Below are 23210 nucleotides of genomic sequence, written 5' to 3'. Positions count from 1 at the left end.
AGAAAACAATCAGTAAAGAAACAGCACAGTCTCCAAGAAAATGTATTCTTCAGTATCAATAACATGAAAATACTTTTTAAAGCTGAAACTGTTTCTCGTACTCCCCCATGACTTAGCTTAAAGCAGGATGGACATGACAGGGGCTTTAAGTAAGTGCAAAGCCAGGTAACCTGACTCATGAGATGCACAGTTAACAACTGCAGTGGAATTGCACATTGCAGCTCCACATAGAGTCTCTATTAACATATTGTGACAAGAATTATGCACATACATAATGTTTAGCCCCCTTGGTGCTGGCTTGTCCCTTAGGAACAATGACAAGTGGAGACACTTTAAGATGAAGCCCTACAATTACAAAATTTTTCAGGCTAAAAATTTTGCAATTGTCTAGCTTGCCTGTGTAAATAATGCATTACAAAATACATTAGTTAAGTTCCTTCAGGGGGACTGAAGAGTGTGAAGTTGAGGATCCTACCTAAAGCCTTCACTCTCCACACATTTCTGATCCAAAAAGGCACACAAATGCCACAAAATTCTCATTCAGAATAAAAGTTTACTTTGGCATCCTCAGTCATAGGACACTCCTCACAAAAGAGAGAAAGTATGTTTACCTTCACAGATGACCACATTACTTCAAGATGTATGTAGTCTGACTCTTGTAATGTTGCCAGGTACTCCCTTGCATGCTGGGTGCTGACTATTCCAAATGGGTTCAGAGGGAAGTTATCTTAAATTAAAACTGTGTTCAGTCATAAGAAATAAGTGTTGTTTATTAAAAATAAAATATCTTGAAAATAATTTCACAAACATATATACACATACATAGAGGCACTATGGCTTTAGTATTTTTGACTTAAACCAGGCTTATCTCTATAATCTTAGAAATTAACTATTTTAAATTATAGAATCATGTATCAGCAAAGTCACACATGAGCAGTAACATTTACATCATTACATTTGAAGTAAATTTCAAGACAAACAAAATAGCAAACACCTGGCATGAATAAAAACAAAATTATTTTTAAAATCTATGTTCTAATTAGAGAAAATAAAAATAATCTTAGAAGGTTAAAAATTAATCTGTTATAGGTTGAACAATATTTGACAAAGGAAACAGACTGTCATATTGTTCTTAGGGTTACCTCACAGGTTGAACTTGCATTTTCCTAGAATACTACATAAATAATTATGACTCAGTGCTCCCTGCAGACATAGCCCAAACCAGTACCTTGATTACTTGAAACAACAAGTTAATTCAATGTTGCAGAAATGACAATTGTTCATTTATTTTGTTGTTCTTGATTTCAATAGGGTTCTTAAGAGAAAGGAATGTGGGTTTCAATCACTAAATGCTAATAAAATATAACATTTTGGACTAGTTTAAGGAAAAAAAAAAAAGATCTCTATGATGAGCTTCTATTGAAAGGTCTCATTTGTCTATGCATGATGTACCAGAGATACTAAGGGACTTCATTCTGAAGGCAATGGCAAGAGCCCAAGCAGGTCTGCAGGTACAGCCAGTGCCAAATGTTTACCTCTACTTGTGCTGTGCCACGAGAAACCTTCCTTGGATTGCCACATCCCCAAAAGAACTCATCCCAGTGTGTGTGCTAAGCATGGTGGTCAGACAACATCTGAAAAGGAGAACACTATTTGTAATGGTTTTATAAAAACCTGAGAATCCTTGATGAAGATCTGGTGCAGAGAATCTCACAAACTGTCAGGCTGAGGCTGATGTTGATGGGGCAGGGGGAAAGAATTCACTGCACTGGTTGCAAAAACTCTGACGTGAACACAGCTTCTGCATAGTCCTCACAAACATCCTGCAGCTCTGCTGCCACATCACACAGGGCTTCTTCTGTCAGTTGCTCTGCAAGACTGAGGCAGAGGGAAGGCAAAAATAGAGGAAAAGGTTCAGAAAGTCAGATTTCAAATTTCAGTCATTCATGCTATTGATATCAGTGCTCTGATTTTAAAAGGTATACTTTTTTCTTTCTACTGCTTAGCCCAAGAAAGGATTCGATACATGTTCTGATATGGGTTGTATAAGATAGCAGAAATTCTATCCTCACTCTGGTTCATAGCAAAGGGCATACTTCAAGCATAAAAGTACTGAGAGATCTCAGTTGTTTCCTTTTTTCAAACTCTTAAGATACTAATTCTGCTTTGAGAGTAAGAGTGAACATACTATGGTGCTCATCCAAAGGCCACTGAAGTAAATAGGAAGCTTTTTATTGATTTTAGCTGTCACTGAATCAGGCCTTACTGAGCAGAAATGTTTTGAGTAAAATATCAATTTTCAGTAATCTCTGGACCACAGTAGATGTTTGTTACAGAACGAAAACTGTTTGTGTGTAAATATACAGTAGTTTACTGGCCTCCTGAGAACTCTGCAGTTCTGCATGTGCTCCAAAAGACATTGGTGCTCCCAAGCCCAACAACCTCGGGGGCTGTTCAGAGTCCCCAAACCTGCCAGGGACTGGCTGCATCTGCAGTTGCCGAGCATGGGGCACGTGGCAGCCGTGGCACCCACTGTCAGGAGGAGGGTCACCTGCCAGTCCCACAGAGGTGCCAGCCCTGGCAGGGCCAATCTCACACCAGGGACTGAAGGCAGCACAGCTCAGAAGGCAGGATGACAGCACTGAGCACTGACAAGCTCTGTTTCAGTGGGTTGATTCAGCAGATTCAAATACAGTGGTCTAATCACAGTTATTACAACGTGTGCCTACTTATCCACACTTGGGCAAATCAGCAACACAGAGGAGTAGCTTTATGCATGCCAGTTATCTCAAATATTGCAGGACCTGTTCCTGTTCCTGAAAACACTTTATGCAGATGCCAATCAAACAAGCTGTATCACTGATTTCAATGCTACTACATTAAAAATGTATGCTGAAATTTAAAGATTCTTGGCAATTAAGCCTGATGTCCAATCTGCCAATACAAATCTTCCCAGACAATCTGCCAATACAAATCTTCCCAATCTGCCAATACAGACAAATACGGGAACCTGTCCCATCTACAACCACTGAAGTTAGGTTTTGCAATTCTTTCTTAATACTCCAGAGTTTTCTTCTCTCATCTCTTCTCCCATAGTCAGATGCATTCTCATTTCCACTCTGCAGGGAATTAATGTCCCCTCTATGCCAACTGATGTTGTGCCAGTATTCCTGCAGTTCTGAAAGAACAGGGCTAGCAAGGTTTCAAATTCATCCTGTATTTCCATGCTTTCTTTGGGCTGGACTTTATAAGACCAATAGGTGATTTTTTAAATGTATCATACATATTGAAAATTATTTCTAGGCAATTGTAGGTAATTACTCAAAGAAGTGCAAGGAAATGATAACCAGTGATGTAATTTACTTGCTAAAGCTGTTACTAAGTAATCAAAACACTTACTCAAGCTTCAGTGCAAAAGTGGGTATTTTGGCTTATATTGCTCTGCTGCTTAGCAGACATTCAGCCTGAGAAACAATTTTTGCCAGGAAGTGAACAGTAGAGAGACTGCAGTTTACTGTTTCTTCACATCTTCTATTTATAGCAAGGGATGGACATTCTGCTCCCATATCCTTTGGTTTTATCCAACTACCTTCAAAATCCATGAATACCTAGTACCAGTAGAGAAACAGCCTAAGAGCCAACTGCCTCTGGCTTTCAGTCTGGAATTTAAATGTCACCTCCCCACTCCTCTCCTGAGTAAAAACAGAAAGACCTGTTGTCAGCTGATACATTCACTTCAAAATCACAAAGACAGTCCATATACCTCTCAGCAATCTGCCATGGGTTGAAACTGCCCACCACCTCATGGGAAATGAGCTTTAAATGATGCTTGTATCTGCTGTTATAATCCAAGATGCTCTGGAGCATATGGCTTGGCACAGACAGAGACACAGAGCACGCTTTCTGTAGAGAGTTCAAAGCCAAGGGGTGCAGAATGTCATTTCCAGTATGCAATTTCTCCTCTGCTTCTTTGTTTTCATCAATCACTGGAAATATAAAAATATCAAAACAGAACTAGATTTTCAAGTCTCTTTTTGAAAACACTATAACGAAGTCACACAGATCTCATGCAAATATTCCACTTACTTGCCATCAAAAGGTTTTTCAAATAAAATGTTTGTTTCTAGCTCTGTGTGTCCAATTAATTTGGTTATCTGAATTGGATGAGGAGATGTGAGTCTTTCAGCTGTTGATGCCATTTGTTGTTCTAGAAGGAAGAAAATACCATTTAAAATTGTTTCTTTGAAAAAGGAAAACTACATCTACTGCAGATAAGGTCCTCACAAAGACTTTTGCTTCTTTTAAGGGGAACTCCTTCAGGTAAGTGAAGAATTGAAAGTGAGAAGCCCCTAAAATGCAAATTCAGTATAGCGTTTCCAAGAGCTTAGTGTATTAAAGCTGAGCATTTTAGAAATGCTGCTTTTAGTATAAATCATTTGTGCTGTCAGTGGATACTTCTAGCAGAGAGAGAGAAAATACCACTGTAAAACTAGCAGTCTATTAAACCTGGCAGTAAATTCAAGACATGGAAAAAAAGTCCATACAGATTTGGGCTAAATCTTCACCAGTCATATTGTGAGATTTTACAACTTGTGTAAACAACACAGTTCCAGTAAAGTCTGTATGTAATCAGATACTCACATCAGTGTAGCTTCACTGTGCTACTCAATCAAATAGTAGGATAAAAACAGGAATATTGATAAAGTATCGACTTTTAGAGCTACATTTTAGAAACTGTCCTTTGAAAGAAGTACCTGTAGTAAAAATGTGTCTGGATGGTGCTATTTGATCACACATAATCCAATGACCTTGATTTCAAAACATCTGAATTTAAAGTTACAGATTATAGGAAAATCCAGTGGCATTACAGAAAACAGTTACCCATTTTGTCTTGCTGGGCCCAGAAGTGGGAGTCAGTGTCCACGATCTGGGTGATTCTCCTGCGGACACTCTCCCGTGTCTCTGTATTGGAACACACAAAGCAGTCAGTCACCCACATACCTGATTATCACTCAATAGGAAACTAGGTCATGATCCTCCTTGGCAAAGCAGCCTTATTTCGGCTGGTAACACAACACAGAAGAGGGGGGGGAGTGAAATCACAGATATTTATCTTGTTCAAAATGCCATACTTAAATATGAAACTAGTTGCCAGTCCCATGGTAACTCCTCCCATTTTAGACCAACAGCCCTCAGCCAAACAACTGAAGAACCTTCGTGCCTTCTTTTAAGAAAGCAATATGAGAAAGCTCAAGTCAAGTAAATTATAAACTTACGAACATTTACATGGAAAGATGAATAAATAAGGGCACAGATAACTGTGTATTTGTCTGACTTCCCCATGTTGCCCTGAATCACCATGCTGATTCTCCCATTCATGTACAGTTATCTAAGCCACAAAGTCTTGAGGTGGAAAGCAAACTCAGGTCTGCCAAGCCTAGAGCAATAGATTCATCAAACATTCTGCTCCTGATCTTACACTGTGTTTTGCTGGAAGCACAGACTCCTCCCTGGTCTTTGATTTCAGACACTGATTCAGTCACTCCTTGCTTCATTTAAGAATGTAGATACTTAGAGATATTACAATTTATGGACAGTAATCAAGAAATTGGCACTAATGAGAACAACCAAGGCAGAAAATCTTACTTCAATTTCTTCCATTCTTTGCAACATTGACTCTAGACTATGAGTGTCAGCCATAGGCAGGCCCTGGTCTGGAGCCTCTCGTGCTGCTCCACGCTCCACGTTCCTGAGCAGTATCTTCCAAAAGATCATCCAACAGCTTTTCACTCAGAATACTGCTTTGCTGCAACACAAAAAAAAAAAAAAAAAAAAAAAAAAAAAAAATCACCCTGCTACTTAAAAAATCCGAAACTCAAACAATACCACAGAAAACAAAAGACACAAAGCCATACAAAAAGAAAGAAAAAACCCAAACCAAACCACTTGCATTAAGTTGAAAAGAAACTGTAAGTTGCCCCTTTATAAATGTTTGACAGCTCTCCAGGCATCCTTCCCCCAGTGGCATAAGCTTGCCTGTACTACCTGCATGCTGTCTACCAGAGGTTCTGACCACTCCTGTACCTCCTTCATGCTTTGTCTGCACAGGGGGCTGGAGAAACAGTTTGTGACCTGCACAAAAAAGAACAACAACATGCCATTTTGAAACTTGGTATGACAACAATAATTTAAAAACCCCAAATACATAAGTTTACTTTTAGGGAGACTGCTGGAATGTGGAGAAGCTCATATCATATCTGACACCAGTTATAAGATCTTCAAAGTAATACCTCAACTTTTGTATTGTTTTTATTTCTCCTCTGCGAAGGTCAGTTAGAAACCTTCACTCCTCTTGAATTTTCCGCTTCAAGCCTCGCTAGTCTTCAGAAAGCACAGTAACATAAAGGGTTACAAAATGCACATTCTAATAACTGAAGAATGAAATAATATGATTTTGAGTATTAGTTTGGAAAAGTTGCAAGAAACTTTAGAGAGAAATTAATGCTGACTGTAAGACCATATAAGCCAGAAAACTTCGTTGAGAACCAGGGATCTTGAATTAAGTTTCTGCTTTGGCAAATAGAAGTACTTGGCCCAGAGAAATGAGCTCCTCATCTTACCCTGCAAACTGCCTAGTACAGATCCAGCACCTGGACCTCTTGCTTCAACTGCCACAAACACCAATCCCAAAGCAACCTAAATTTGGGGAGCCCTGGTCTAACTGGATGTTAAATATACTTTAAAGTAAACAAACCTGCACTCTATTGTTGTCTGAGACAAAATATGTATTTTGTCCTTCTGGAACAGGGAGATAATATTTATTTACCTTCTTAATGCACTGCTGTGAATACCCACTCTGCCTGCTGTGTTTTGTCACTGCCCTGCCTTGCACAGTTGGGCCTTGACTCCCAAGCAGCAACTCAGGCAAAAGCCTAAAGCCTTGGCTCTTCCTGGGCTTTAGGAGTGAGCTGCTCTGGGCCATCTGGCAGAGAGCTGTGCTGTGCCACTGGCCACCCTGGGCTGCAGCCAGGCCAACTCTGTCCCAGTTACCAGCACAGAGCCAGCAGCATTCCCACTGGGAAGCAGGGTAAGGATGGGTGCCCCAGGACTGTGAACATACCGCTTAGGTGGAACAGGCAGAGCTGGAGGCTTTGGAGGAGGGCAGGGAATTCTGCTCTCCTTAGCAGGTCGTTTGGTCTCTTTTAGCTGAAAGCTATAGTTGGCTCTCGAAATCCAGCCTGCTTTCCTCGAGGGCGTACCTGTCGTGACTTCAGAGGTTTCACCATTCCCTTAAAATTAACACCATCACATTAAGAACTTATATTCCAGTTGTTGAATTATTAAAGTATTTTGCATTTTGCTTCAGATTTTGTCTTGAAGTCATGCCTGCTGACTTTGCTGCACAGTTGACATATGTGGAGGTTTTACAACTGCTTTAAAAGGAAGTACAGCTGTGCCTGAAAAGAATATATGCTTGATCCTGTAACTGTTATTTTTGCAAACAGTTCCAACTTTTCCAATGTTGCCCTTCATGGGGAAAAAACTTATTTTTAATTTTTCAGAATTAGACTCTATTTAACTCTTAATAAATCCAAATAGAAGGTTTCCAAGGTAACCTTTATTCAGCCACAAAACTATAATGTCACCACTTTTGTATTTGCTACAAGGTCACTTAGACTCGTCCCCTCAGTATGAAATGCTGAAATGTTCAACCTTTCTGCCCACATTTCTCACTGCCACACAGGGATGGGAAGCAGTAAGTTACATATACATACAGCTACGTTACTGCGGCAGATCTGAATTTTCAAGCTGAGGATGACACTTTGAGGAAGGAATAAAAAAACTCCACCTATTTATAAAATCTAGCACTAGTCTTTTAAGAACTCATTTGCATTACAGAAGCCTCTTGCTGGTTGCAAGAAAGACTTAGCAGAAACCAGAACTTGTATTGTGAAGTTTTATCATTTCTAATCAATTAAGTAAGTCTGCCTAACTTATATTCTTCTACTAACACTAGCATGACATTACTGCTGAGTGCATTTTTGTGACAGAGGATTACCAACAGGAAGAAACTTCAGCTTTAATTTCAACTTGAAAAAACCATGCTAACTTCAAGCACGAAACTTGTTTCAGTGAACATTTTCCTTGCTAATTCTGTTATTCGTTGTTTCTAGTTGTACAATGTGTTTCCAAGGAACTGTAACACTGCTTTGAAAAACAGTTGCTAAAATAGTCATACCCAGTAGAAATAACAGGCAGATGACAGTTTATCCCACTGTGTCTCCTAGCTCAGAATAGAAATATTATGAGGAAGTGCTAAGCACTGACAGTATCTTACGTTATATAACAATCCCAAAGCACAAGTAGAAGACAGCATAAATGATTTATCACTTCCATACCTGTGGTTTTGCAAGCAATAATGCCTTTCTTCTCCAAAGGACCACTTCCAAGGACAGAGTCCTTTTTTACAGCTCTCTCTCTCACCAGGGCATCTGTGCTTCCCTGTAAAGTGGCATTTCTCTCTGGAGTAGGTGGGTCACTTTCTTCTTGGTATTTATTGTGAAATACATGAGCACAACTGTTCGCCTTTTGAACTGCTGAAATATTTGCAACATGTCAATGTTTATCTGTATCAAAAATAACACATAAACTTTTAACTTTTGTAAGGTGAGAGGGGCAAGAATTGTCTTTATTTCTACATTTGATATCTCTGTTATGCTAGGTATACCTAATCACGAACTTTTAAGCTCTACCATAATTTAAAAAAAGAAAAAAAAAATCCAGCCTTGTATTTCCTGACAAGTATTAAAGAAATTGTCTTTCCTGCATTATTTTGATGAACAGGAGAGTTTGGAGTTTGTGTGCATATGCATATTTATATGTATATAAATTTGAAACACATATACATGCAAATCATGGGAAACCTTTTGGTAGTAATTTTCATGCGAGGTCTAGGCAGTGATAACAAAAGATTCTTTTTTAGGTTGCAAGACACATGGAAACCATTAGATGCTTATATGCTGTCTCCCTGGACTGCCAAAGAATTCATCATATGGAATTCTTCTTGCCCTTACATGTGGGTAGCAGGGAATACTCACTATTCTAGTAAAAACCATCATTAGGTATGAGAAAGACACCATAAAGAAGAAAAAGAATTAATATAGTTTATATACAACGTAAGAAATTATAATGGCTTTCATCAGGTGTCAAAATACTTCAGGTGGTATATTTATCTCACAACACCTTGAGAAGGAATAAAGCTCCTTTCCTTTCATATACAAAGTAAAAGAACAATAAGAAAGCCAACTCTGAACAGTTTCACAGCAAACGAGTAGTAAACCCCCAAAGTCTTCAGCTTACCCATCAGTTAATGTGTCTCTAGGTACAAAAGTTTGAGTGTTGTGCAAAAGACATTATCAGGAATCAACTGACAAGAATAAAACAGCCACTGCTCTCAGAAGTAGAGAAATTGCACAAACCAAGGGAATTCAGAATACCTTGTCAGTGTGAACAGTTGAACAACCACAGCCTGGCTTTCATTAGCCTGATTTGCTAACATACACTTCTGACCAACAATACATAACATGCTACAAAACTGATCTTCAGATGGCAAGTTAACTGATAAAAATGGACTTAGTAATTCAAAATACAAACCAGTCAAGAGACTCCTGGCACACGGAGGTTTTCTAGGCTCTTGTCCATACTGTCCCTTTAAGATGAGAGGCTTGTTTTCTCCTTTGGAGACAGAAGCTGCTTTCGGGCTGGGAATGTCTTATTGTTCCTTGGAGATTTGGCCTGAGAAGCTGAAATACATTTCTTCACTGGTTTTGGTGTTTGCTTGTTTTCCAGCAGTGAATTCAGATCCTGCACCAATATTTAGAGTTTTAATTACTCTCTCAGTAAATCTGATGTAAAAAGAGAAGCAAATTCAAGAGATTCCAAGCAGCTGGAACTTTTTTGGTCTGGTTTGGGGGTTTTTTTTGTTTTGTTTTGTTTTCTGACAGCAATTACTCCCAATAAGTTGTTCATGTAGAAGCTTTTTCATATTATTAACTTAAATCTTACTGAAAAGGCTTACATTTTTGTATTCACAATTGACCCAAGTAAATAATCTGCTTACAGAATGTTCAAAAAGAAATGAACACAAGGGCTACAGACCAAAAAAGCCCCCATGCTCACATGACTGCAGTAATACAGACATTTCTTCCAATGCTAAGTCTAAACTTGAACAACTCTACCTCCTCTCCTGTTCGAAGGCAGTTAGCACTGTTACTGTTCTCATAAGCAGTTCATAACAGTAAAAATAAAAACAGCTCTTACAGTTTTAACAGTGTTTTAAGGAAAATAAAATATGGCTCTGGTAGCACTTGCTTTTAGTTATTTATATAGTAGGCAACATGAATCAGAACTTTTCTATGATACCAACAACATGTATAAGCCAGCAGATATCACTAACAAAAGCCATTTGAAAGGCACAGAGCTTAAGTAACTCTTGTACCCACAACTTTATCTTCTGCCTGGACACTTCTGCATCCAACACCATGGGTGAGGCTCAGATGCTCATCACTGATGCTGATTACTAATGCATGCATCCCAAAATAATAAACACATAACACACACCAATGCATAAATGAATTCTTTCAGTCTTGAATATGGCAAATGAATCAGAAACTGGTGCTTTGTTACCACTATCACTACCAGTCCTCATTCTAGCAGCATAGCCAAGAAAGACAGGAACAGTATCAATAAGACCATCAGCAGGTAGCTTCTGTGTTTAGGATGCACCTCTCTTTTGGACCACCAAATTAGAAGTACATTTATACATTAGAAAATATGGCCTTTGAAAAACCACAAAGAAAACCAATAAGATATTCTGCCATTTCGTTAACACAGTCTCATATTTCACTACATCTTTTCTGCTTTAGCAAAACCAAAATGTTTTTTTCCTACCTCAACTTGCAGCAAAATATCTATGATAATGTCAGAAATGGAAGAATCTCCTTCTAGTTTGGCAGAGCAGAGAGAGAGTTGTCGAATGAGACTGCCCAGCTCCTTGTAGTGGGCAGGAATCTGCTCGTCTGTGTGATCGTGAAGTGATTGGCAAATGCCTGCAAGGTTCGTACAGCACCTCTGTGTGCTGCTGCCAGCCTGGATACTGCTTGGGACTGGAAATGAAAAACAAATGTTTTAATAACTACAGTTTCTATGAATACTTATACTATTGGAAGAATTGTTGTCAAAATTTCATGGAGAAACACTTGGGCTTGGGATAATTCTGATGCATATTAAGCCATTTGTGAGACAAAACAAAACAGGCATTAAAGTAATCTACTAAAGATTCCTCCCAACAGTACCTCTATCAATGTCATGCCGGCTTCAGGTGAAACAGCCTGGGTAGAACAGGTCTTGATGTTTCTGTGTGCCAACACAGAACTGTAATCTGGACCCTAATGCAACAATTGCACAAACACAAAACATTCTCCATCCTCTGCGTTTTGTTACAGAAGAAATACAAGTGATGCAAAAGCTCAAGAGAACAACAGGACAACATCAGCCAGAGTGTAGGCATGATCTCAGGGCTGTCCTTCTGAAAGGTGCTGGGCAGAGAAGAAAAATCAGGCTGGTAAGACTGAGTGACATCACCCAGAAGTTTAAAAAATCAGTCAATAGTAGAACACATTGTTATTGCAAAAAGGAATTGGAATGAAGAAGGAATTAGAAGCCACATAAAATCAGACCAATGGCCTTCTCTCTACTTTACTGCAGGGAAATGAGAACTGAGAAGAGAGAAGCAAGGCAGTATCAGGCCAAGTGATCCATACTTCTGTGAGAATGAGATGAAAGGTGTAAGATACAAAGAAAATCTTTCTGAAGAGGGCTCAGATGCACCCAGATAATCAAACAATTATCTAGAAAACTCTGTCAATAAGTCATTTATAGCCTGAAGGATAATTACACCTTACCTTTTTAGTGTGTTTGATTGTATGAGGACTCAGTTTCTCTAAATCATCCTGGATTTCTTTTACCTGTTTATCAAGAAAGGAGAGGAGAACATCAGTCAGAATTCACTCTGTGCCTATAAATGAACAATAAATCGTCGCTGTAACAAAGTCCAAATTTTGGACTTCAGCCATGAGAGAAATTAGTCACACCATTCAGATCTAAACTAAAATGCTGTGGAAGTTCAGAGATAACCTGATTGAATTTCTTTTGTTTCAGTTTGTTTCTGTCAAATTCATCACAATAAACTAGCTACTGTGCATGCCAGTTCAAAATGCGGGTTCCTACCTGTTGCTGGAGCACGTACAGCAGCCGAGCTGACCGTGCAGCTTGTTGCCGTCTCCTAGTGCAAAGTCGCTGCTTGATCTCAGGATCTGAAAGTTCTGTATCTCTCCCTAAAAAGCATAGAATTTAATGTTTTATGTCTTAATTTAACATGTGAAAATCCCAATTAAGCCATGACAACAGACATAATTTAACAATAAACCTCTGCCATGCAGAACCAAATCACATATTTGTGGGGGTTCCTTTAGCAGTAATGTAAATTAATTACTGTAACTCTAGATTGTGTTTCTATTTAGAATTTGACTAAACGATCTTATACAATATAGCTTATTAGTATAGCTTAAAAAAATCACGTGACCAATTAGTTTTATGACGAAGTTGCAGATAAAGCACTCAAAATTAGGAATGGTTACACCTCCTGCTAGTTATTACAAAAGAACCAATTGCTTAACCTGGCAAGCTGTTCTGGCTTTTATCTATTTTTTAAAAAAAGAAGGTTCTCAAAAATTCAGAAATAAATTTGAATTCTAATCCAAGCCAAACAACTGTGGGAAAAAAAATCAACAAACTACTGTACATTTATATAACATAATTATTGTTCAGTCTTACACCTTTTTTAATCATTTCTTCAATTTTTTGAACATAGCTCCTCAATTCCTTTTGCAGACATAGGATTTCCTGCATATTTTTATGTTCTTTCTTGTTTAAATTTGGTTTGAGGTCTGGTCCTGTGTCATGGGTGGGTGGAGAGTCCAAAACAGCTGATCTTGGCCTTCCTTCCTTAGCTACACAGAGAGAAACATTTCTGTCAGAGCTGGCAGACTCCCCTTGGGAAGGCTGGTCAAGCCTCTGCTGACCTGGCAAGTGAGTTTGAGACTTCAGTGCATTTTTATTTCCTGGAGTTGCAAATACTTTGGTATTCTGCTGTTGTGACTTGTGGGTCCACAATGGTTTACTGACCACGTTTCCAAACACTTGCTGTTTCGCTTGCTCTTCAAGACGCCTTCGTTTGATGTCCCTTTTGGCCAACTGAACAGCCAGTTTCAGTTTTTCTTCAGATACCACTGAGAACATGCCAGAGCTTCTCAGGTTGGGGTCCTCACTTGCAGCTGGATTTCTCTGATCACTGGATGCCTTCAATTTTTCTATTATGATTGGGCGGGGGTGAGAGAATCTGAGAGCCAAATTCTCTGGAACTGCAGGAACATTTCTATTAAACTGGAGCTGTTCAAAGTGTAAAAAAAAAATCTGATGTTACACAGAACACTTTACACAGGTGATGCAACTCAAGTGTCTAACAGTAAGGAAATTGGATCTTCTTTTATATTAGCATGTATCCTGTCATGACAGCATTGTTTTGGATTTGTGCTAACAGCAGACCAGTGTTTTCATTCTTGCTAAGCGGCTCAAGGCCTTTTCTGCTCCTCACTCTGCCCACCAGTGAGTAACCTGTGGGTGGGCAAGCTGGGAGGAGACACATGTGGAATGGCTGACACTGACTGACCCAAGGGATATTCCACACCGTGTGGCATCATTCTCAGCAGTAAAAGCTGTGGGAAAGAAGGAGGAAGGGGAAGCTGTTTGGAGTGACAGTATTTGTCTTCCCAAGTCACTGCTACATGCAATGAAGCTGTGGAAATGGCTGGATTCCCTATTTTGCTTTGCTTGTGCACACAGCATTTGCTTTCTCTATTAACATGCCTTTATCTCAATCCACAATTTTTCATACTTATGACCTTCCAATTCTCTTCCCCATCCTACTGGGAGTGAGCGAGCGGCTGTGTGCTCAGCTGCCTACTGGGACTGAACCACAACAGACAGTTAAGAATATTTACGGATCTAGTTCTTGAATCTCTACCTTACAAAAGACAGTGTCAAGATTATATGTGACAGCATCAGGAAAGCGAGTATCACACTCCTCGGTGGGCTGTCTCGGGAAGTGGGTCATAATCATCGTTTTGTAACAATCACAAATGGAAACCAACTCAGCATCACTGCAGAAAACAATGGTACCTGTGTTTGTAAAGCCTTTGCTTCATTCCTGTATTGCTGGGTGGAGAATGCAAACGCATCATCAAACAGCGGTGCTTTGCTTGGCCCCATCGCATCGGCTTGAGAGCAAATCTCGCTGCTGTCCCTTGCTTGTGATCACAGCTGTGAACGTGAGAACAACCAGCCGTGATTTCAGACTCTCGAAAGCAATCCCGAGTCTGATGTGAGTAACAGAGGGAGAACCGGCCTGAGGAGCCGCGGAGAACAGAGAGTGGCGGCCTCTGCTGCCTCCCAGAGCCTCCACGGCGTCCGGGCGGGACCGGCACCGGCGGACTCCGGGCGCTGCCGGGAGGCAGGGAGGGAGGGAGGAAAGGAGAGCGGAGGAGGGCAGGCGGGGAGGAGGGAGGAAAGGAGAGCGGAGGAGGGCAGGCAGAGCGGGCCGCACTGCGCCGGGACCCGCCGCGCGCCGTTCGAACCCGGTCCCGCTGCTGCCGCGGGGGCCGCCGGGAGCGCGCGCAGCTACGGCGGCCGCGCGGGGCGGGCGGAGCTGCCGCCGCCATGGGCTGGGAGGAGACGGAGGTTCGCGGGTACGACGAGTTCGTACGGACGGCGCAGCGCTACCACGGCCGGCCCATCTTCGCGCTCTTCTGCGGCGACAAGGACGCCGAGGGCAGGAGCTGGTGCCCTGACTGCGTGACGGGTGAGGCCCGCGGGGGGGAGCGCGGGCTGCGTCGGCCCCGGGAGCCCTCCCGGAACACCCCGGGCTGGCACGGCAGCCCCGGTGACGGTGCCAGGCTCCAGCCGCAGTTCCCCCTGGCGAACCGAACGGGCTGTGCCCGGTTCGTTACCCACAGCGAGCACGGGCCGGCCCGGGCCGTTCGAAGGCTGGTGCGCGGCCCAGCAAACCCACAGTCCGACGGGCAGGTAATTCGCCTCTGCCGTACGTGTCGAGGCGCGGCAGTGCCTTAAGGAGCCGTCCCCCCGCCGTGCTGCTGCATCGGCAGGAAAAGTGGTTTTCTTACTTGTTAGAGCAGAAATTGGCCAAGACCAGTCCCCTCGACGTTGAGCATGTAATACATTGCAAAGCTTGCGGATAGCCAGGTGAAATGAAAGACGGATCCCTGACTGAAGCAGACCAAACGTTAATTAGCAGCATTGCTAGTCCAAGTAAATCCATGTGATTCTGTAACACAGTACAAGTATTAACTACTGATAGATTTTAAAAATTATTCTCTAGCTGAACCAGTTGTGAGGAAGGAACTTCATAACCTGCCTGATGAGTCGGTTTTCATCTACTGCCTAGTGGGAGATAGAGCCTAGTAAGTAACTTTGAATGCCAGCAACTGGGATAACTTTGCCATCGGTGGACTGGTGGTTAACTAACCCGTTGAACAAACTGACTGAACTGCCCTTTTCTGTGAGGAATCAATCCTTTTTTGAGGTCTTCACCATCTCTAATGTGAACTGCATGCTTGTTCTAAGAAGTGGGTTGGGAAGGCATGAGGCAAAGGCCTTTGAATCATCCCTTTGAAGAAATTTTAACTTCAAAATGCCCCTCTACAAGCTGTGCTTAACCCCTTCTTTCTGAACAGCTGGAAGGATCCCAACAATGAATTCAGGAGGAATCTGAAACTAACAGGAGTGCCTACACTACTTAAATATGGAACAGTAAGTGATTTGATGTATGTTCTGGATCTACAGGCGCTGAAATGGGGAGTGGCAGGAGCTTCGGGCTGTAAATGAATTAGTTCTCCAAGAACCCTCTCTTGTTCAAGGAGAGCAGAACATTCAGAACAGCCCTGCCATGCAGTCCTCCTGCCTCAACAGGCCTCAAGAGAGAAACCACTCTGCTCCCTCTGTAATGTTGTCTCTAATAAACATGCAGTAAAGCGAATATGTACACTTGATTGTAGCACTTGAGGGGCTGAGAAGATTCTTAAGCTACATACTGTTAAGCTTCCTCACTTGCAGCTCCTCAGCTTTTGAAAAAATCCAAACGCTGAATACGGGAGCGAAACAAGTTATGTGCAGTACACTCGACTCAGACTGCAGCTCGAGTTTTAACTGTACATGTTATTTAAGTTAGTATTACTTTCTTAGAATGTCTCTTCCAAGGTCAGGAAACCCCTGAGGAATGTTCAGTTATTCTTACCTCACTTCCTTCACCCCACTTACCCCCCTCCTCAGGACCCAGTTGCTGGGTGTGGCTAATATTAGTGTGTACAGATGGCTCTGGCTACAGCAGGTTTTGATTGCCCCTAAAACTTGTCAACTTCTCTTTCAGCCTCAGAACGCTGGTTGAAGAAGAATGTTTAAAGCAGAGCTTGTGCAGATGTTGTTTACTGAAGACTAAATCCCTCATTAGCCAATCATTGATGAAGATGGTAATCTCAATTACTGCAGTGTCCTTTTAAGGAATCATTGACCTCTGTTAAAACTTTCATGGTTAATTACTTCAGACTAGTCAAGAGAAGTGTTATTAAATTCTGGGTCCAAACCTTACACTGAAGTCTTACAACAAAAAACTGTATCTTTCCTTTCATGTTCAAATAAACTTGACTTTGTAAACAGCCTCTTTTCAAAGGAGTTGAGCTCATGTTAAGAGACTGAGAGCAGCCTGTGCTTACTGAACAATAACTGCCAAGTTACATTTATCATAGTGAGTAAGGGGGAAGGGGAGAAACAGAAAAACCTCCTTGTACCTCCTAAATCTGACCACATAGCTACTGATGCTGTTACGATAAATTTTCAATGCCAAAGATGTTTAATGGCTTCTCTGGTCAGTCCAAGTGTGATAAGGTGAAGGCTGACAGTGTCACTGATTGCATGTTAATGGCTGACAGTTGGAGCACCTGCTCCTACAAGGACAGGAAATGTAGCCCGAATGCACCACAAATACAATCTGAAATATGAAAATTAAAACCCTGGCAGCTGCCAAGAGCTGCGTTCTTACAATAAAAAACATACAGGAATAAGTAGCAAGTGCTTCTCCAGTACTCCAAGCAGCAACACACGTTTCCCCCACACATTGTTCTCACTACATGGACTGTAAAGAGGCCCCAGAGCAGCCACTGCTGCCAGGGCAGAGACCAAGATTCAAGGAAGCTGAGTTTAATGGAACGGAGCTACACCTGTTTCCTTCTGTATCTGCACAGTCTATCAGCACTTACCTCTGCTCCACTCCCTGTCTTGTACACTGACTTCTCTCTGTACAATATGTGTAAGGAAAACCCTGCCAAACTCCCAGCAGCAATGACTGCCAGGGAAGCAGAAATGCCAAGTAATAGCTCAGCTTGGTTTCAAGGAAAAAACCCACAATCTGGATTTGTAGAGTATTGTCACTTCGCCTTTGCTTGTCCCGCGGCTGTAAGCAGCAGTCACGCTAAGACACATCATTATTCTCCAGAGAACAAGGCCTCCTAGGGACAGCCTTTGGAGCTATACTTTTTGTAGATACTGATATCAGTAAGTAACAAATCCGTTTGTTTTCAAAATCAAGAGAAATTAGTAACAATGCTAAGTAAAGCTCTTACAAATTGTCCGTGCTACATAATAAATTGCATTAGGTGTTTATTAGTCTCTAAAGGCGCTGACGAAACAAAACAACCCCAGTCATTTGATAAATCCAAATGGACACGCATCCAGAGCCAAACCTACACAGGGGTTCATTCCTCTCCTGTAAATAGTTCACTGACACAAAGTACACCTTATCATGGCTACTCCATGGCTTTTCATTTTACAGAGGTGTTATTTTGCTGCTGCTGCTCAGCCAGTGCCTGCTGGAGGCGCATCCTTTTCCGGGAATAGTGCTGCCAGTGGAGGATCTGTTGCTCATCAATAAATTTGGCACACTGAGCATTGACCAGTTCTTTGCGGAAATGTTCATACTGGAGCAGCTCTAACATATGCAACACTGAGGATACTGGGTTAAAAATAAACACACATTAATACAGCTTTTTACAAGGGACACTAGATCTGGAGTCTCCAGTACTTTTGAAGGTCATTACTTTAGTGTTGTCACGTATGTGCTTTACCCCAGTGTGAAACCCCTTCAGCCTGCACACATTCCACACACTGACTTGGTAACTGCAGCATCAGGCCAGGAAACAAGGCCAGTCCAGTTTGCAAATGCACATTCCTGCTTGCTTAGACGAGCTTCCCCAATGGCTCGGTTGATACAGCAAATCTATAACAATTACATCACCTGTTTCCAGAGCCCATTTAAAAGAACATGACAAAAAAATTTTCCCAAAAACTGAAGGAATTTGCACATTTGCAAAAACACAAAATCATCCTTTTCTCATGTAGCATCGACAATGCAAAATTAATCTTAAAATGCACTTGTGGGGCCTAACTGAAGTAGTACCCTGATGTTCAACAGCTTAAACCAATGGAAAGTGCAGATAAAGGCTGTAAAGGAAGATTCCACACACAACTCGTGAGATATAAGTTTTATAATTTTGCCCATTCCTGCTACATTCGGACTGGTGGAAAGAGGAGAATCTACGCTGCATTTAACCCCAGCAGGGAGGCCAAAGGTCAGTTTACAGGAGAAACCAAACCCTGACACGCTGCTATACGGTACATAACAGGTCAATGCCAAAAAATTAAAATACAGAAACCTAACGGATTTTATCACTTACTTCAGGTATTTTGCATATTCAGGTTCTTTCCAATAAGTAAATATTTAAGATACTTTACAAAAGCTTTGTCTTTGAAGTAGCCTCTTTGTGCAAGAACTGAAATAAAATGACAAGGAATTGTCAGTACAGATGAGTGAAAAAAATCTGCACACTTGAAGAACACCTATTCACAGAGTAAAAGCTTTATCATTACATTGAATTTTGATAATTTATATTGGACAAATAAAAAACCACAGAGAAAGTAAGATTTTTAAGTCAACAAAATAATAAATTACTCTCACTTCTCTTACAGTTTGTATCCTTCATCCAATGGAACAGTTTTTGAAACAGGAAATCTTTGATTGTAGCATCAAAATTAGCAGGGAGTTAAGTATAGTACCTGAAACTATTCACAATAGTAATATTCTGTTTTCAGATAAAGGAATACTGCTAACATTACTATTTAATACAGACTTGAACTTATTTTTTCTCCACCAAATAGATGCTTTTTGCATTTCGACAAGTAAGACTTTGCATTTTAAAAAAAATCCACCTGTTAAACAGGCAATTATTTACAGACTACCTTTATGCTGTGAAAGCCCACTCCCTTTTCTTTGTTTAGCCCTCTCTCCCTGTTTAACATTATTAGAATATTAAACACCATTAAACTATATTAACCTTAGGGTCCTGGTATTTAAGTACTCACAGTTGAGGTAATTGGATTTGCCAGACATTGAACAAACTCCAACTCCAGCTGGAATCGAAGTCGATTTCTGTATCATCTGATACAAGAGAAAACAGTAAGAATTGGACCCACGCAACAGATTGAAAGTAAGCGCGGTCAGGGTGTCAGCCGGGACAAACGCGGCCCCGGCCGGGGGCAGGAACGTGCGGGGCCTTCTGGGGCTGCGGGCTCAGAGCGGCCCCAGCGCCCCTGTGGCCTCTCCCGGGCCGCGAGCGCTCGGCCTGGGCGGTCCCGGCAGAGCCGGCGCTCCGAGGGCCCCGGAGGCTCCGAGGGCCCCGGAGGCTCCCACAGCGGCCCCGTCCCGGCCCCGCACCTGCATCCATGTCCAGGCCGCGCGCACGAGATGGCGGCGGGCGCGCCCCCGCCACAGGCCCGAGCGCGGCGCGGAGCACGCCGGGAGCGCGGCGGCGGTTGCCCAGCAACGGCGGTTGCCCAGCAACGGCGGTGTCGGGGCGGGTCCCGCTGCGGGGGCGGTGCCCGCGGAACGTCCCTTCCCGTCTCCAGCTGTTCGCTGACAGCATCTCTGCCCCGCGCCCCTCCCCGGGCACTGAAACTGCACCCCACGGACGAGTGCTCCTTAAGTGTTGGGTTTCCGCACACGCGAGTGCCCGCAGTTCCCCGCACGCTGCTCGGAGCGAGCACTTCCCTCGTACCGATATCGCACAGAAACCTGTAGGCACTCAGGAATCGGGAGCTGAGCACAACAAACAGCATCCCGTCCCTTCCGCGGATGAGGGAGCAGCTCCTGCCAGGTTACAGCAGCTGAGCATCGCCTATCTGTTCAGAGATCCCACTTTGTCCAAATAAACCCCACACTGAATATGGGGTTCAAATTCCTCCCTTCTCATGGTGCTCTGCTGCAGCTCATGGCAAACCCCAAAGAACTCAGAAATCACAGTACAAACCAGTGTACTGGTAACAAACCGATTTTAAACGACCCACGTTCGGTTTTACATCACTGGCTTTGCCCCGAGGACGCCGCTCCTGCCGTGCAGGGGGAAAATCAGTCCCACATGTGCTGCTGGGCCAGCGGGACCCAGGGCAGGCAGAGTAACGTCCTGGGATGCAGTTCCTACGCCTGTTCCCGAACAGGAGCAAGGGCCGCATTTTGTCCGTGTGCCACAGAGGCTGGTCAGTCCCAGAGCCATCAGAAGGTGGCTCTGGGGTCAATGTCTAGGCCTGGTTTTTCCCCAGATAAACCTTAAGCTGGGAAGGATAAAAGAGAAGGAACTCGTGTTTGTATTTGCTGAACATTCATCTTAGCTTTGTACTAGACCAGTCACTGTTGATCACTTCCGGAGCAAAGGCAGTGGAAAGACTCAACCCTAAAATACTAAGCTGCTTTGATTTATTATTTTCTTTCTGCATATTGGGCAAAGTTTTGAGCTTTGGGCTTTGTTTTCTTTTCATAGTGACTTTACAGTCAGGCAAGGAGATTGCGTCAACCTCTGGACTTAATTCTTCATTAATTAAACACAACTGTCTCAGACTAAATCTTAATAAGCAAATGCTCCATTAGTGGGAAGCCATCTCTACAGATGTACCTGTCCCATTTCTTCCCCTTTTACTTTTAAATTATTTTTCTATTTTCATTTGCTGAACTATTTTCAGCTTCAGAGTTAGCAATTTTCTATAATACTATCTTTCTTATGCAGTATGATTTTTTTCTCCTGGGAATTGGATTACAAAAACCATCTAAAAAGGATCTATGCATAGTTTTTTGTAAATAAAATATGGTTGCTTTTTTTGACATTTTAGTGGTTGTGGAATACTACTATTACTATATCAAAACATAACAAGTCACTCCCCAGTAAATACAGACTTCAGGCTAAAAGCAGAGATCAAATAGATCCCACGTGTCTGCATTGCTATTCTGGAATGTGATTTCTCTCCCAAGACCAACTTCAGAGAAGAGAATCCTAAAAAAGGATTGGTCACATGAATAAACTACTATGTAGGTTTGCCAGAGTCAAGTCAAACATCTCAATTCTTATCCATCAAAACTAAGAACAAAATTGAAAGGATCATAATATACTAACTTGAATTTTCTCAAGGAAAAGTTTTAAATTTTTTCTATTTTTTTCCTGTCAGGTGAGTCAAACTTTCAGGATGTAAGAGTTAACATATCACTGTGAGCCAGGAATTTTTCATATTATTGTGTAACCAGGATGACATCGCTGCCTCAGTTTCTCCTTTCATAGGGACCAAACTGTCATCGCTGCTGTTGCCTGCCCAGAAAGGGGATGGTTTATGACAACAAGTATAACTTAACTCATTAGAACTGGCATAGAGACACAGCCCTTAAATGGAGCCACTTCTGGGACTTGAAGGCACCAAGGCTCCATGAGACACAGGAGACAATAGTGTTGTCTAACGTGTTGTTAGGTCTTCAAAGTGGACACAGAGGAAGTGAGATGCTGCAAAAGGTTTATCTGTGATCCCACAGTGCAGTGCATTTGCACCAGAGAGAAAAGGAAGTCAGCAATTTCGTCACTGAAAACTGATCAAGTGGGATGAAACAGTGAAGTGCTTTACACTCAGTGTGTGAAACCCAAGACATCCCCTTTTGTTCACGCATATGCCCACTGTTGTGGAATAGAATGCAGACTGGTATTGACACGGACAACATGTGACAGGATTTTACCCATAGAATGCAGATAGACTCCTGCAGACTGGAGAGTCTACTGCTTCAATATGGTTAAGAAACAGAGAAAGAGTATGCATTATGTTATATTTATAACAAGCCAGTACAAAGTCTGCAATTTTTTACTCCAATGCTATAATTGTAAGTCAATAGAAACAAGATCATAGTTTTTCAGTGACTAAAGCAATTGTCAGAACATACTTAATTAAAGGCTTAACTCTTCAGTGAGTTCTGTTTTTTGAGGTCAAGGAACCGCAGGTAATGTGCATTTCAAAGCCAGCCAGTGACAGTCGTGGTGGAACCATCTTAATTTGCAAATGCCAAACACCATCAAGGGAGCTGCAAATTGGGTGACATAGTGTAAAGAGGCTGCCTTATTGCAGACACCAGCAGAGGTACTTCTGTGACTATGGTATTCCTCTAGCTTCAGACAGCATTAGAATTCAAAGATATATTCAAGATTAAATGTTGAGTGTCAGAAAGCATTTTATGTTTTCATTAATAAGTTCATTAAAAATACATCAGGCTTCTATAGGATACCTGGACAGCAGGTGAATTTGAAGTCAGCCATTTGCCAGGAGCAATATGCATTGACCCCAGAACTCTGGTCTGCAAGGAACACCTTCCCAAAGGCATTGCTGCTGTTGGGAGCCCTTCTGTAGGTACTCTAAGGAAAGAATTATGCAGGGAGCCAGGATACATATGGGGCCTGATCTGAAGGAACTCTTAACCCATTGAATGCCAAGCAGACCAGAAACAACTAATTCCCAGAAATGAAGGAATGTAAAACTTCCCAAGTCCAAAATACATGGACAAGCTTGCAGAACAATGAAGTGTTATCTATTATATAATGGTTACAGATATGAATAATGTCACTTATACTCATTATATTTTGGATTAGCATTACTGTTATGCAATTTTT

General features: G+C 41.9%; 3 protein-coding genes across 3 annotated transcripts; 1 reads left to right on the top strand and 2 right to left on the bottom strand.

Annotated features, from left to right (window-relative positions):
* Positions 1-752: 752 nt before the first annotated feature.
* KIAA0753 (KIAA0753 ortholog) lies at positions 753-14789 on the bottom strand. The gene is given in 25 exon segments (XM_032707429.1): positions 753-1878; positions 3764-3989; positions 4088-4207; positions 4882-4958; positions 5642-5711; positions 5714-5746; positions 5749-5806; positions 6046-6092; positions 6095-6132; positions 6291-6343; positions 6345-6381; positions 7121-7214; positions 7217-7289; positions 8400-8421; positions 8423-8594; positions 9655-9738; positions 9741-9864; positions 10951-11090; positions 11093-11165; positions 11964-12026; positions 12289-12395; positions 12897-13509; positions 13724-13757; positions 13759-13835; positions 14299-14789. Coding segments are annotated over 25 exon segments (2643 nt in total). The 5' UTR covers positions 14389-14789; the 3' UTR covers positions 753-1760.
* TXNDC17 (thioredoxin domain containing 17) lies at positions 14783-16848 on the top strand. Its single transcript, XM_032707428.1, has 4 exons — positions 14783-14977; positions 15515-15596; positions 15870-15945; positions 16562-16848. Exons 1-4 carry the CDS (start codon positions 14836-14838, stop codon positions 16577-16579), a joined length of 318 nt encoding a protein of 105 aa, XP_032563319.1. The 5' UTR covers positions 14783-14835; the 3' UTR covers positions 16580-16848.
* Positions 16849-17830: 982 nt separating this feature from the next.
* MED31 (mediator complex subunit 31) lies at positions 17831-20046 on the bottom strand. The gene is given in 6 exon segments (XM_032707883.1): positions 17831-18199; positions 18269-18333; positions 18921-18957; positions 18960-19016; positions 19606-19681; positions 19958-20046. Coding segments are annotated over 6 exon segments (432 nt in total). The 5' UTR covers positions 19964-20046; the 3' UTR covers positions 17831-18008.
* Positions 20047-23210: the final 3164 nt, after the last annotated feature.

This window comes from Chiroxiphia lanceolata, chromosome 20, assembly GCF_009829145.1.
Source record: "Chiroxiphia lanceolata isolate bChiLan1 chromosome 20, bChiLan1.pri, whole genome shotgun sequence".
NCBI classification, from domain to species: Eukaryota; Metazoa; Chordata; class Aves; order Passeriformes; family Pipridae; genus Chiroxiphia; species Chiroxiphia lanceolata.
This window is presented reverse-complemented; position numbering and strand designations above follow the sequence as displayed.

Excerpts from the sequence above, each read along its gene's own strand:
- TXNDC17 (XM_032707428.1), top strand. The coding sequence starts at position 14,836 with ATGGGCTGGGAGGAGACGGAGGTTCGCGGGTACGACGAGTTCGTACGG. Across the intron at positions 14,978-15,514 it reads GTGCCCTGACTGCGTGACGG|CTGAACCAGTTGTGAGGAAG; the intron begins GTGAGGCCCGCG and ends ATTATTCTCTAG. Across the intron at positions 15,597-15,869 it reads CTAGTGGGAGATAGAGCCTA|CTGGAAGGATCCCAACAATG; the intron begins GTAAGTAACTTT and ends CTTTCTGAACAG.